At 43.6% G+C, this 15066-nt stretch overlaps 1 protein-coding gene across 1 annotated transcript in view; it reads left to right on the top strand.

Moving 5' to 3' along the window:
- Positions 1–15066, top strand: part of CYB5A (cytochrome b5 type A) — a 30248-nt gene that overhangs the window by 11997 nt on the left and 3185 nt on the right. Inside the window, exons 2-3 of the mRNA XM_080920470.1 lie at positions 10232–10360; positions 11632–11661. Coding sequence (XP_080776596.1) covers positions 10232–10360; positions 11632–11661 — 159 coding nt within the window. The remainder of the gene's footprint in view (positions 1–10231; positions 10361–11631; positions 11662–15066) is intronic.

The raw sequence follows: 15066 nt of genomic DNA on the forward strand, positions 1-15066 counted from the left end.
AATTTAGGGCAAGAATTCAGGCAGCCTGACTGCAATCCAAGTCTCCACAGGTTTGTGTTTCCTGAATTCTGCTCCCATAGATCTCAGCCCAGGATGATCTCTGTGTCCCCAAGCAGTGCATTTCCGGTGGCTTCTCCTGATGTCTGGTAGCCTCTTGTCTGTCAAGGTTGTTCTTGAGAAATTAACCAGATTTTATAAGTATAAATGCATAGTGGTATAAACGTGACCCCTGGCTCTTCCTTGCTCTTAGGGTTTTGACTAGCATGCAGATATCTGAGTTAGTGGGTCAATCTTACATTAGAGTCCACCTAAGATCTTCAAACTGGAAATAGCTCATGGCTCAGGCTGCGCTTATGAGGAGTTGGTGAGCAGTGAGTTTCTGCTGCTTGGAGGTGCTGGCTTTGAACCCACACCAACTTCATTCCCTTAGAAAAGCAGACTCCAGAAATTAATCTTACTTAAACTGCTTTTGAATTTTTGTTTTAACTATTCAATTTAATCTTTGTTAAGCTTTGTTTGGGGAGGGTGTTTGTTTTCTTCTTCTTTTGGGTTTCCTTCTCATTCTTGCTTTGTCATTGCTTTGGGAAACTTGTTTACCTTTGCCTTTTTTTTTTTTTTTTTTTTTTTTTTTTTTTTTTGGAATGCTTGGAATTAAAGAGCCTGTTTCAAACTCCAGAACTTGTCAACTTCTGGATCACTTGGTTACATTTATATAGCAAAGTGTTCCTTTGTTTGTTTATTTTGGAAGTTGTTGTCTAGTTTTTGGTTAAGCAAACTCTCAAAGGGCAGCCCCAGACCTGATGCATTTTACAGTGTTATACTTACTATCTGCTCTCTGCTAGGGAGGGAGGGAGAGGGAGGGAGGGGGAGATTGAGATTCTGTCCTTTAAATTATTGCATTTAGGAAGATAAAGGTTAAGTTTTCTTGAGTCTAAAGGGGTGATTTCTGATCATATTCCCCAAAGAAAATTTTATGAAGAAATACTTTTAAGGTTTTACTTTAAGTATAAAGGCACTTTGTTCACATTTTAAAAAGCAGTCCTGTGGGTCAAACCAGTGGCGCAGCTCCATCTTTTGAGTTCTTCTCTGTGTCTTTCTCTTCTCACTTGTAAATTTAGGAAGGTGCTTCCCCAAGGTCTTTTTAATCTCTACATTTCTGGGCTTTAACCTTTTACCTACTGTTTGGAGTCAGGCTCTTTGGCTCTGGGCTATGAGGAGGCCAGCCTCTGCAGGAATCTCGGAGTGCTGTGCTGCAAAGGCCTGGGCTCCATCAGATCAAGCCTTGTGACAGTTTTTTATTGCAACACTGTCAGGCAGCATTGCTGTGGCTTCTGGAGTTGAGTTGCCATGGCTTTTAGCCCGCATGTGCTGGGCAGTCCATTGCGGTGGGTGGGGTCAAGCTCTTAGGTCTGTCTGCCATGTTCCTCAGACCTCAGGCGGTCCTTAGTGTCTCCGGTAACGCGCTGGTTTTTGACGCCCTATGTGCCTACTTTATTCTTGCTCTAGTCTTTCGTGGTTTCCTTTGTTTAAATGAATTTCTTTGCTAATAATCCTCAGGCTCTTCACATATCAGCCAGTAAGTAACCTGGACTCTGAACTGTGCTCCATTCATGCGCTCCTTGAATTTCGGTTTTACTAGCCCGAAAGGACTCACTGTTTGTTGTTGTTGTTGTTTAATTCCCGTTTTTCTTTCTAGATATCTATTCTTTAATGGGTAGTCTACAATACAGAAAGCTTCTTAATAGTTCTCTAATCTATATATGTCAAGACACTTGCCCCTGAATTTGTTTGAAATTTTATGAGACTTAAAACTATATTTATGCCTCCAGGGATGGTATCTGACAAGCTAGTTTTCTTGACTATGTAGCAGATGTAGTAATTAAATTTAAACTTAGAGGAAACCTAAATAACTGTGCACAGGGAGATGAGAGTTTATTCATTTGTCAAACCAGCTCTTTTGCCTGGGGCTGGGCATTGACTGTTCTACCCTGAGGACTCCACATATCTAGGTCCTTTTTCTTGCAGTCTGAGTGGAGGAGATAAAGAAGACAGCAAGGGAGTCCTTGCATTCTCCTTCCATTAACTAGAGTTGGATCGTGTGTGGTATCCAAAGGGGAAGCTGGGGACACTTCTATCTGCCTCACCTTAAATACTATGGAGTAAGGGAAAGACACTGGGGCAGTAGTCTTTTCTCAAGACCTTGCAGTGGTGAGCTTCCGCAGCCACGGGCATCTCCAGCATTACAAGGTTTCCGGCTAGTACAGGAAGGGGGGTCACAGTGATTGTGTTGAGGAAGAACACAGCTGACAAAGATAATCCCAAAGCTGTACCCTGTTTTATTTTATGTTTTTACTCTTTTGAAAGTCTGCGGGACTGTGAGATGGCCCTAGAGTGAGCCTGGAGATTTTCTTCCTGAGGAGGACGATGTCTGCTGGGGTAGCCGTAGGCTGCGTGCTAGAATCTGAAAGGGTTTTAGCTTCTCTGGCTGCATCCTTTTCTCCTGGAGCTCATTGCCTCAAATAATCCATACCAGAACTAATCTATAAAGTTGTTTTACCAGTTCTTATAGATTCGTTTTTAGGTCTCTGAAACAGGTTATTTTTTACCTGTAGTTTCAAACAAACAAACAAATCTCACATCCTGTACAGCAGTGGTACTCAACCTGTGGGTCTCGACCCCTTGGGGATGGACTGACTCTTCCATTGGAGTCACAGATCAGATGTCCTGCATATCAGATGTTTGCATTATAATTCACAACAAAGCTATGTATAACATAAACTTACATAACAAAACTCAAAAGCAAAATTACAGTTATGAAGTAGATACAAATGGTTTTATGGTGGGGGGTCACTGCATCGTGAGGAACTGTATTAAAGGGTCTCCACGTTCGGAAGGTTGAGAACCTCTGCTCTAGAGTCTATAATAATTACGTCTGTCTTTATCTTTGGCCTCCTTCTAAAAAGGGGTTGAAGTATAGCTTTAGTAATTTCCCATTGTTATTTTATTAGCATAAGGAGGAACCCCAGGTCATGACTTTATGAAATCCATCCAGGGCTCTTAGTGGTCGTTGCTTCTCTTTGGTGTGTGAGAAATTCCATTCTCCTTTCCACTGGCAAAGCAGTTTCCTGGTGCCTACCTTGTCATCCTTACTCCCGTTGCTAGCTCCTGAGTCTCCGTGAGGACCAGGAACAGAGTGAATACGAAGCCCTCCACAGACAGGACTGGGTCAGACACACTGGGCTTGCCTGCAGTGCCCGTAATGTTTGCACTAATTATTTTTTATGGCTCAGGGCAAAGCATTGTGCACTACAGTCTTAAACAAGAGACATGTGCTCTCACTGAGGTTCTTGAACTTAGTTGTGAAGGACATTATCATTTGATCCCTTAGGGGACATGTTACACGTGCCACTTTGATAACTCTAACGCCCTCCTGAGGGAAGCAGTCCCAGGAGCAGGCGATCTCTTCTCAGGCTGGGTGTTTTCAAATTCTTCCCACTGGAGGCTATTTGGAAAGGTGTAGGGTGGGTAGGGTCACGGATGGCTTTGTGGATGAGCTGATGTGTTGTGGTCAAGCTTTTAATAGCTGGGCTCATTTCTCACAGCAACCACTTAGCAGTAATTACATAAAATTATTAGGGTGGCATTCTTAGTGGAAGATGAAATTGGAAACTGAGTTTTTATTGGTGATGGCCAAAGGTCTTTAACTAGCGCTCAGTTCATTATGGGTAAACGTTGTTCAGGGAAGAATAATGATCAAGTCTGTGCTACTGTCCTCTGTTTTAGAACTCTTGCTTTCTTTTTTAGGAACCTTTTAAGTATGTGATGTCACACTAGCTCACCAAGTGTCATGATTGGGGTGTCCAGTTAACACTATCAGGGCAGCCCCGCCTCCCTACCAGCCACTCAAAAGAGAGCCGGACCTTTTCTCTCTGTTTGCCTGCTCTTACTGCTGTCATTCACTTAATGCTAACTTTCCTACCCTATTCCATTTCTCATTTTTGTAATAAGTAGGCTCTTGAATTCTCACTTAGGATATATTTTGGAATTTTGCATTTTAATAATATAAATATCTTAAACACATTTTTTTAAGTGAGGAAAGTTAAGAAACCACTTCAGATCTTTAGTGACAAAACAATGCTCAAAGCAGTAACTTAATTTACATTAAAATAATATGAATGGAATGTTACATAAGCTTTAATTGCGTTATTTTCAGAAAGTCTGTGTGTCCGAAGATTAGGAAGATTGTAAAACAGGTTTGGCTTGATCCTAATATTTATCCCATAGTCACAGAAAAAACACTTGGTCCTTGGCTCATGTATGTGCCTTTCCAGGGGTGAGTCAGCTACAAAAGCTTTTCCTTCTGAAACGTTTAGATTTGTGTTAAAGACTCTGTTCTGGGAGTGAATTGAACATCCTGGCTGCCGCAAAGTACATGTGTATTTGCAAATGCTAAGAGTATTCATTTTAAAATTACTACAAAAAAACAAACACATCACAACAAAACAAAAACCTGATAGGTGTGTGAGTCGAGGGATAGGTTAATTAGCTTGATTGAATCACTTCAAAATGTTTGTGTATTTTAGAACATTATGTTGTCACACACACACACACACACACACACACACACACACACACACACACACGAGGGAGGGAGATAGGGAGGGAGGGGGGAGGGAGGAGGAGAGTGAGCCTGGCCTATTTTACTGTAAAGCTGAAGAGAAATTGTTTTAACGATAACAAAGATGAAAACCATGCACCTGCCCTGTGACGTGGGTACTTGGGAGTCATGTGGGTCACCATATTTCCCTCTCAGGGAACTGTGCTCAAAGTCCTGCTGCATATTTAGGGCCATTGGGTATTCATGATTAGTCAAAACTGAGCCTCTAACAATGAAGGATGTAGGTCTTCTGGGCTTTTTTTGTTTTAGTTTTTTCTCTTAGCCCAAAGGAATTACATGCTTCTTCAAGATCAAATCATATACTTTTATTTCTGATTTTTTTTTCTCTCCCATCCAATTACTACCAACAGGCTCAGCTATTTGATCAGACAAGATTGGGTATGTTTTTTTTTCCTGTGGCCCACAGTGCTTTACACATAGTAAATTTTAATTTAATAAGTGTCAAGTCCTGTGACCAGAGAGAACTGTAATAGTTGAGGAGATTTGTACGAGCTGTTTGGAGTGAGATCGCCCAGCTCCTCAGCTGGCCGGCATATGTCATGATGAAAGGAAGGTCTGTGCTGACCTGTGTGTTCAGTCAGCATGTAGAGGGTCTCGAAGTTGGTGGCCAACACAGATGAATGGGCCAGGCTGACGTCATGAGGGGTCTCACAAACAAACTGATAAGTGACTTGAAAGTGTAGCTATGAGGGGCCGTAGAGGGAAGGGGGGAGGCTGTCTTGGGGTGGAATTCTAGGGTGGAATTTGTAAAGTTGCCATTGGAGAGGACATGGCCATCACCACTGGGATCGTCATAGCAACATTTTCTGAAAACAGAAAGACCGGGCAAGATTATGGCGGGAAAGAGACATCATGTTTGGGTGCGCATTGGACATTGAGGAGCCTTTTCAAGTAGATAGATGAGTGAGGAGCCTGGCCCCGGGATGTCAGAGAGGCTGTTACTCAGCGAGACTCATCAGTAGACAGGTAGTGTGCAAACCCAAGACTCGATCCCCAGGAGAGACACTGCAGGCAGATTTGGAGCAAGGCCAAGGTCTGAGCCCCAGTGTTTGCACATGGAGATCGGATGGCTACAGTGGGGTGAAGGACTGGGTAAGAACACCTGTCAGATGAAGTCTGGGACCACTGCAGTCACTGACACGGCAGGACAGGAGGGTGAAGCCAGAGCCCTCAGCAGATCAAGGTTTTGCAGGGTCCACCCTACACACAGGATCGGAGGTCTCAACGGGAAGCAGGGATATCTGGAAGGCACAAACTAAATAAACACAGACTACTTTTTGGGTACAAGCTGACAGGCAATTTTTCAAGGTTTAAAGGTATTCTCTCTGTGTCTGCCTCCCCCTCACCCCCCCTTTCTCTCTCCCTCACCCCCCCACTTGCCTGCTCACACTCTGCATTCTCTTGCACACTCTGCCTTTCTTTGTGCTTTTCTTTTCTTGTACTTCCACACTCATACACATCTCTGTTCGTTCCCCTTTCAGTCTCACACACACTCTTCACACACGCACACGCACACACACGCACACACACACACACACACACACACCACAAGCACTCACTCACTTGCTAGCCTTTCTCTTGCCCCAGTCTTTTATTGATACTCCAAAAGCAGGTAGAAAAAAAAAAAGACACTGTGTAATCATTACCAAATCAAATTAAAAAGAATAACCACATCCCACAAAAGATTACAGTTGTTTCCCAAAGCTTCCCCTGTTCCTTGTGACCAAAATAATAATAATTGCAAACTTATCATTATTTAAACTTTAACTTTTAACTTACTATACTTCAGCACTCCGAGCTCCGAGGTCAGCTACTGGCATTTCCCTGTGAGGCTCTAATGATAAATGACATGGGCAAAGCTGCCAGGCCGTGGCCAGAGAGAATCAAGTCAACCCCTAACTCAGTAGTTCCGCTGCTTTCTGTTCCTGTACATTGCACACACAGTGACTCTTCTGAGAGTCCCAGTGTTTCTACTTAGTTTTACTAGTATATAATTTTATGTATTCTATACTTTCTTATCCAGGAACCACTCTCAAATGTTGTGCAAAACTTATTTCACAACTTCAATAACTTTTTCCTTTCTTGGTGTCCCAATGTTGGCTCTAATTCATTTTCTAATAATTTCTTCAAACTTTCTTTGCAAGTGGAGCATTGATCTGGAACTACCATTGTGCAATTATTACATTGTTTCCAAGATGAGAACACATAGCACCTGGGCCATTAGGACTGTGCTGTGCTGTGCTGGGCCCCCGTGCCTCAATTTCCAATTGTTTAAGAATCATTACATCAAGGAACATCTAATTTCACAGAATTCACCAGAGCAGAAGGAGAAAGAAGTAGGAAAGTCAGATATAGTAGAATAATTATGCGCACCAAGGCCAGCTGAAAAGTAGTTTTGCACAAATGAAATCTATACAGCTGTTGTCCAGGCCTAAGTTTAGGAGAAATGGGAACAACTGTTTTTTACAAAGAGCTTCGGAGGGTTACTGAGATGTCTCCATCCCGGCCACTGCTGGCAGTCCCTGTCATGGTGTGCTGTCCGCAGCAGGGTTTCTAGCCTGGCAAGCATCTAACTGAATGACCTTTGTAAGCCGACTCAGAAGCAAAACCATGAACTATCACAAACAGTCTCAAAGCACATCTGGAATGACCGGATTAATCCTGATTGGCTTTTGCTAGGGAGTAGCTAGGGAGTAACTCTGGAGTATGGGCCAGAGACAAGTTATTTGATTCGTCCTGGAACTTGGGTGCAGCTTGGGTTCAGCTACAGGTCAAGTTCTCAGCCCTTTTTTTCTTTTAAATGGAGGCCGATCAAAAGATGGAGTAGGTTTGGCCTCTCGATGACATCACCCCTTTTGTGTCTTTTTGGAAAACAGACTGTCCCTGTGCACAGTGAGACTAGCAGATCTGCTGAGGCTCACTTTTCCTGAGCAGGAGTCCCAGTATGACGAACTAGTGAGTTAGGTCATTCAGTGAGGACCAGTGGTGTGCACCGGTCACCTTCGGGCTCTGGTGATGTTGGTTTCTTCATATCTCCTACCTGCCTGCCTTTTGGCTCCTCAGCTAGATCAAGAATCACGGTTCCAGAATGTGCCAGAATCAGAAAATCTTGATTACCATTGCCACACCTGTGAGATGCCTTTAATGTTTACTTGATGCTTGTCAGATTTCTCATTTTCAGAATGGCCGGAGGAGGACACATTTCAGAGAATTAGGGGAGTGTTTACGCCAACATTCGAAGTCACGTTGAGGACAGATACTAATACTGGGAAGTGTTTAGTGCAGACACTGTCGTGTTTGCTGAACATATGGTATGTGTCTGACACATTTAAAAATATACCCTCCAAAGCTTGAGGATTTTCATCCTTTTATAAAATGTTACGTGTATGTGTGTGTGCCCCGACCCGCAGCATAGTCAAGGAGAGAATGGGGGAACAAGAGGCGCGAAGAAGGCCAGCAAGTCAAGTGTTCTGATCAAGCTGACAAATTTTTAATTTTTCACATGCTAGTTTTATACAGGTGATAGAAGGAAATAAGGAATGGGAAAGTAAGGTATGGAACTAAGGGAACTTTCCGGTTAAAGGATTTCTCACAATACCCCTTGTGAAGAATTACTGAGGAGGGAGACAACCTAGGTGTAGGGGGAGGGAATGTTCTGCCAAGCAGGATCCATTGTCTGGGTGACTATTTTACTGGGCTAGCTACCTGACCAGTGTGAGATCACCTGTTTTCTGGGAAAAGGCCTTTACTGTGGGAAACAGAAGTCTAGGCTGAGATCTGTGTAAAATGGCGTTACTCAGGCTAAGGGAATTTGTTAATTCTGTCAGCTCCCAGCATGTGTGTGCCTGAATGTATGTATGCAGGCCACATGTGTGCAGTTAGATGAACACGGATCTCCTGGCACTAGGATTGCAAGTGGTTGTGATTCCACAGGAGTTCTGGTGTCTGAATCTGGTTTTCTGCAAGTGACAAATGCTCATTACTGCTGAGTCACCTCTCATTACTGCTGAGTCACCTCCCTCATTACTGCTGAGCTACCTCTCCAACCCCAGCAACTAGTATTTCCTCAAAAGTGTCTTAGTTGGTGTTCTATTGCTACAAAAAGACAGCATGACCAAAGCAAGTCATACAGGAAAACATTTTTAATCAGAAGCCTGGGTGCAGTTTTAGATGGCTAAGCCGTGGTTATTATGACAGGAGACAGACGGGCATGACATTGAAGTGGCAGCCAAGAGCTTTACCTCCTGATCTGCAGATAGCAGGCAGAGGAAGGAAGACACTGGGGCCGGTGTAGGCTTTTGAAAATTCATAACCCATCCCCAGTGATAAATATATTCCAATAAAGCTACACCTCCTAATCCTTCCCAAGTAGTTTCACTAACTGGAGACCAAGCATCCAAACACAGGAGCCTATAGGGATCATTTTCGTTCAAACCACCACATGCACTTAGCATATAGTAAACACTTGGGCAGTATAGTGTCTGTATCCTGAAACTTCGTCTTTGTATTTAGTAAAGCTTTAGTGCTAGATGTGTTCAAGTAGAGAAGTATAAGGAACAGCAGGCATCTTTTGACAATGCTGAGTATCCTTGTTATGCTGTTACTGGGAAGAAGGAAGACCCAACTGCAGTCAGCTGCACAGGGGAGGTGGAAGGGAGGGGAGGACAACCTTTGCACCCTAAGAACTTGCTTAAAGGTCAGGATGAATTTGATCGAGGTACATCTTCAAGCTTAATTTAAGAAGTGGTTTTTGTTATGTTTTGCTTTCCTGCTGGAATGTTTGGAAGATTTAACCAAGCGCTTGCCTGAAAATTCTTACTTGGGAGTCTCCAGGTCTCACCACTGGTTGTACATTACAGACTCTGCCCTGATGCATGACTGCCTTCTGTATTAACAATGAACTGGAGCATCTCGGAGCACTAAAATGATTCTGCGAAGTGACAGGTTCTTCCTGCCCACCTGTGCACTTTCTCTGTGTAGATGTGTTAGCTATATGGACAGCAGTACTTAGGTTCTTCTAGAAAGAGTACCGTGCCTGGCCCGGGCTTTCCCACCTATCCAGTGGATGGTGTTGGCTGCACATTACAAGTGTACATAGTGTGTCCTGAAGGGAAACTGTGCTCTCCTCTCTCATTGCTGACTGACTAATGGTCTCTCCTTGGTTCACACTCATACTCAGAGAGTCCTCAGTTTGAAGTCTTAAGGAGAAGCCTGAAGAGACAGTTTTTAGCAGCAGTTGAAGGGGGACAAGTTTGGGGAACTTTCTGGAAAAGCAGAACAAACATTACAACCTTATTAAAGCTATTCATATAACACTGGTGTTGCTGGGTCTGTAGCTTGGAGACTAGTAACTTTAGAGAAAGGTTCTACTGTACCATCACCAAGGAAATGGAGAGGAAGAAGCATGTTTGGAGTTCACGCTATAGACACTGAGTCAGCTGTTGCTGTGTGTGACTTTTGGAGTGGGCTGGTTGGCTAAATAAGTTAATCGCTTCCTTTTAACTCATTTGCCTGAAAAGATTTTACTATTCATGCAACCTGTTTTTTGAACAGCATCCTGGTGGGGAAGAAGTCCTAAGAGAGCAAGCTGGGGGTGATGCTACCGAGAACTTTGAGGATGTCGGGCACTCTACGGATGCACGAGAACTGTCCAAAACATACATCATCGGGGAACTCCATCCAGTAAGTCATTTTTTGGAAGTTTCTTTACCTCTTCCAAGACTACTGTTTGACATTGGGAAGTGTAGATGTGCATCCACAGAACACTTAAAAGTGGAATGAGCAATTCCTTTTGATTTAGAATACTTCATTTGGGACAGGATCTCAATAACTAGCCCAGACTGGCCTGGAGCTTTCTCTGCAACCCAGGCTGGCCAGGAACTCACTTCTCAGTCTTTTATCTCTCAAGTGCTGGGATTATAGGCATGCATCACCACGCCTAGCAGGATAGAATTTTTGTTATATTGATTCAGCCTTTCTTTACTCTGGTTTATTCTGGTTATTGCTGAGCTTGGGTTCAGAGTGCTGTGCTCCAAGGCCTTGCACTGGAGATGGTGCTCAACCTCTGAAAGTCAACAGAGAGAGACTCAAAGGGCAGAGCATTGGTCCATAAAGTTTATTCTACAGCCAGGAGCGTGAAGAGTGGTCATGAGCACACTTTCCCTAACAAGAGATAAGTAGCCAGACGCCTCAGTTCAAGTAGGCAAACCAAGAAACTTTAAAAACAAATAAATATAGGCATATCTGTTTGTATATTGCCTTTTGGGTTTGCTGGGAGGTTATCTATACTCTGAGAAAGACTGCTTCTCTTATCTGGAGAACTATCAGCCCACACATTTTCATAGTCAGACTTCCCAGAACTAACATGCTTGAATTGCATCAGCGAGGTCTGTCCTTGTAAAAGTCCCTCCCCATCCTGTTCTCTTAAGTTCTGTTCCTATGAGGAGGGAGGGTGGCTTTGTTTAAGGTCACCTCTCGGCGGCAAGACTTTTCAGCATTTAGATACCCTTGGATTTTGACACCCTCAGTCTGAGGTTTACACTGCTGGGATATCGCAGGCCTCTCTGAGGCCATCCTAGCACAAAGATGCATATCTCCATGAACTTGAGTGTAGAGAAGGAAGGGACTGGGTTGGTCTTCAGTTGTTGCCTGAATTAAACATCAGTTTAATTACAGTTCAACACTAGTAAGCCTGTAAAGACCTCCATGTATACGTAAGACAGTCATGGATCCGTTCTAAACTTTGGGACTGGGATGGAAATGCTTCTTATCCCTAACTCTGCTGTTAATTGTTGTCAAACCACATGGATCAAATTTTGCATTTAACTTTGCTGAATGCTAAATGCTAATCATTAAATAGTACATATTTATTTTTTAATTCTCAATATAAGTCAGCATTTTTTTCATAGATGTCCTATGATTCTTAATGCCAACTCCCTCTTTTTTCCTTACAGGATGACAGATCAAAGATAGCCAAGCCTTCGGTAAGTTTGTCCCCAATGTCTCAAAGGAGTGGTGGGTAGAGGTAACTATGTATCCTCATTGTATTTAGTGCATGTCAAAATGGGGCAAAGATCAGAACCCACGCAGATTTTTTTAGGTAAGGTGAATATGTAACTTACTGGTTTTGCAAAAGTTTGGTTTGAGAGGTTTTTGTTTGTTTTTGTTTTTGTTTTTTTTTACTAGTCCACGTGCTTTTGAGGAGAGCTTGTGTGTTACTTTGTACAACAGACGTATTAATCTTTTAAACTTCATAATTATCAATAAATAAAAGTCTGGATGTATAGCTCGTTGGAAGATACTTGTTTAATACGCATGAAACCCTGGCTGCAATTTCCAGTGCTAGACCGTGTAGGTTAAATAAAAGGTGCTTCTGCTCTGAAAGATTGGGCATAAGCCTTATTTTCAGAGGACCTGGACTTGTTTAGGCTGAGGCACATTTTCCTCTCTAATTCTTTGTTACTGCCCATCCTCTTCCTCCTGCATCCCCGTGTCTTCGTAGGCATTCAGAAAAGGCTAGTTTTCCATCAGCATGCCATTCTTCAGTCTGAGCTGACCTTCTCACCCACATTTGATCGTTAAATCTAGAGTAAGAATTTATGAGAGCAGCCAGCTGACGTTCCTGAAAAGTGTGAGCAGGAAACGTTGATTCTGGCCAGGAAGTAATAAAAGGGTTAAGGAAGGCTTTGCTTCCAAGATGGCAGCAGGAAAACTCAGTTTTTCCATCTCTCTCTGTGCTTCTTCTCACTGGAGGTGGCGCACACGGTGGGCAAGCTTCTCTGAGCTTGTGCTGACCGCTGGACAGTCTATTGCTCGGCCATTGCTGCTCGTAACGTGGAGTGATCCTGCAGTGTGAGCGCAAGTGCCGATTGCTCCAGCTCTCACCCAGTGCAAGCAAAGGCCTGCAGTGCTTCCCCGTGCACAGCAGCTGTACTTCTGTTTTCCTCTGTTCAAAACAAAGGGCACACTTAACACTACTGATAGTAGTGTGTCATGAAGATTAAAAAAAAATGGTGTCTAGAAAGAACTTGAATGCTGTCCGTGACCATTGCTCAGAACGAGACCGTTATGTGTTTCCTGTGGCTGCTTTATCACCAGCTGAAGTTTCGGAGCATCTATTTGTTGTCCTCCTCGAAGTGTGTCAGAAAAAGTCTGTTTCTGTCCTCTTAGGTGTTTAGCATGTAATGGTTTTGTTGCAAGTCACCCGCAGGAACACAAGGCTTTGGGGAGGTTGGTTTCCCGAGTTCTGGTCTGCTGTCGGCTAACCACATCTCTAACCATAGTGCCTGTGCAGGCGTGTGGTGGTCAGCACGTCTCATGCCCCAGACCACCGGAGGCCACCCTCATCCATTTGTTCTCAGGTGCCTTCACTGTGCGTGGCGTCTCTGTCGGTGGAGGGCTTGCCTGGCAGGCACGGGGGCCTGGCTTCCGTCTCCAACAACTGGCTGTCATTCTGCCCACTCAATCTCAAGTGCGTGGGAAGTGATTACAGGAGGACCAGGAGCTGTCCCTGGCTTCATAGTGAGAGTCCAAGGCTAGCCTGACATTTACACCTGTCCCAAAGGGTTCTGTAGGGAGGACCTGTGTGTCCCTGCTGCGTTTGCTGTTCTCTGTTATGTTTTCGTTTTCTATTTGAAGTTGCAATCGCTTTGATGTTTGGCGTGGCCGGTAGACAGGGCACACATTAACATCAGGATGGGTGAAAGTCCCGTCTGTGTTGGCAGGGGAGCAGCTCTCAGTAGCGCGTCATGTGTGACCTACTGGAGCGTAGCCTCTCACCGGATCTGCGTCTACTCCACATTTAAAGCAGGTGCTTTTCCTGTCCAGATTTTACAAAGGGACCACTTTCTGGTGTTTTATTCTACAGCACACAAATAGGACCTCCTTTGTTCCCAACTGTGACTTTGCTTAAATAGGAAGAAAGTGGGATGGCCCTTGTTGGTTATTATAGAGGGTAGAAACAAGTGACACAGGAGAAAGTGTGCTTTCTGTTTCTGCCAAACAACGCTGGTTCCTTAAGAATTTCTCAGGGTCATGTGTAATCATCTGTAGCTGGAGAATGTGTCCTGTGGTCTGATATTTCTCAGTAAACATGCTTGGGACTGCAACTAGAGCTCAGCTGTAGAGCACTTCACACGTTTGCATAAGGCCTAAGTGCTGAGAAAGAAAGTGTTACTTAAAATATCTAGTTTAATTTTGAAAAGAAGATGTACCAGGGAGTATTAGCTTGAACCTGCCCAAAAGAAGCTGAATTGCCAAGTTAAGGTATTTATAGGCACAGAAATTGCACGTCTTTTAAGTGTATCCACAGTAACCAAATTTGCTCATATAGAAGATACAAGCTGCATCGGTGCCCTTCCTTGTTAGCCCTCAAAGTACCATGATCTATAAGGATGTGTTTGTCTCTGAGGTGCCCAGACCTTGAGGTCCTGAAGCTCTAGTGAGCTGCGTGAGAGTCACATGCCCAGCCTCTGGCTTGTCAGTAGTGGTCTCTGAGGGTCCAGGGGGCACTGAGCTTTCAGGAAGGCGCCACTGTCATACTTCCAACGAAGGGGGGAGCTAGGTTAGAGGAACTCACATTGAGGCAGCTGATTTGCAAAGGTGGCAGAGCTGTTTGAGAAGGTTCTTTTTCTGGCAGCTGAGTCCTGCAGAGAAATGGCTGCTAGAGAAGTGGCCCTCCTTTCTTCCAGTGCTAAAGTTGTGATTACAACTTAAACTCAAGCATTCTGGGTTCTAAGGCTATGAAGAAAATATACAATCCAAAACCAGGTGTATATATACATTTTTTATAAATATATATATATATATATATATATATATATATATATATATATATTTTTTTTTTTTTTTTTTTTTTAAGTTAAGGAGGGTCCTTATTGCCAGTGATGGTGGTTGTGGGGACATGCTAGTGGCATTTTATTTACTCACATATGTGCATGTAAGCACACATGCTTCTGTGTACAGCACACACAGAGATCAGAGGATAGCTTTCAGAATTGGTTCTCCTTCCACCATGTGAGTCCCAGGGATCAGTAAAGCTCAGGTTGTCAGGCTCTGAAGCAAGTGCCTTTGCCCATGCAGCCATCTTGCCTGCCCTTGTGACAGCATTTAAAATGGCATGGGCGTGTTTGAGCCTCAGCAATATTGTAACCTGACATTGGTGTTTTTGCATTAGCAATGCAGACACCAAAACAGGGGTGTCAAGAAAGGCCACATGAGGTTGCTAGGGACCTGAGATGCATATATATTTCCTGTGCCTCCTTACACTAACTTCCCAGCATGCCATAAGTGTCTTTAGTGAGCTTTCTTTGGTGTCTTACATGATTATGTTCTTTCAAATAACTGACTGCCACTGTTTCCATATTTAATCATCATAATCAGTGTTAATT

The sequence above is a fragment of the Micromys minutus genome (genome assembly GCF_963924665.1).
Source record: "Micromys minutus genome assembly, chromosome: 8".
Taxonomy (NCBI): domain Eukaryota; kingdom Metazoa; phylum Chordata; class Mammalia; order Rodentia; family Muridae; genus Micromys; species Micromys minutus.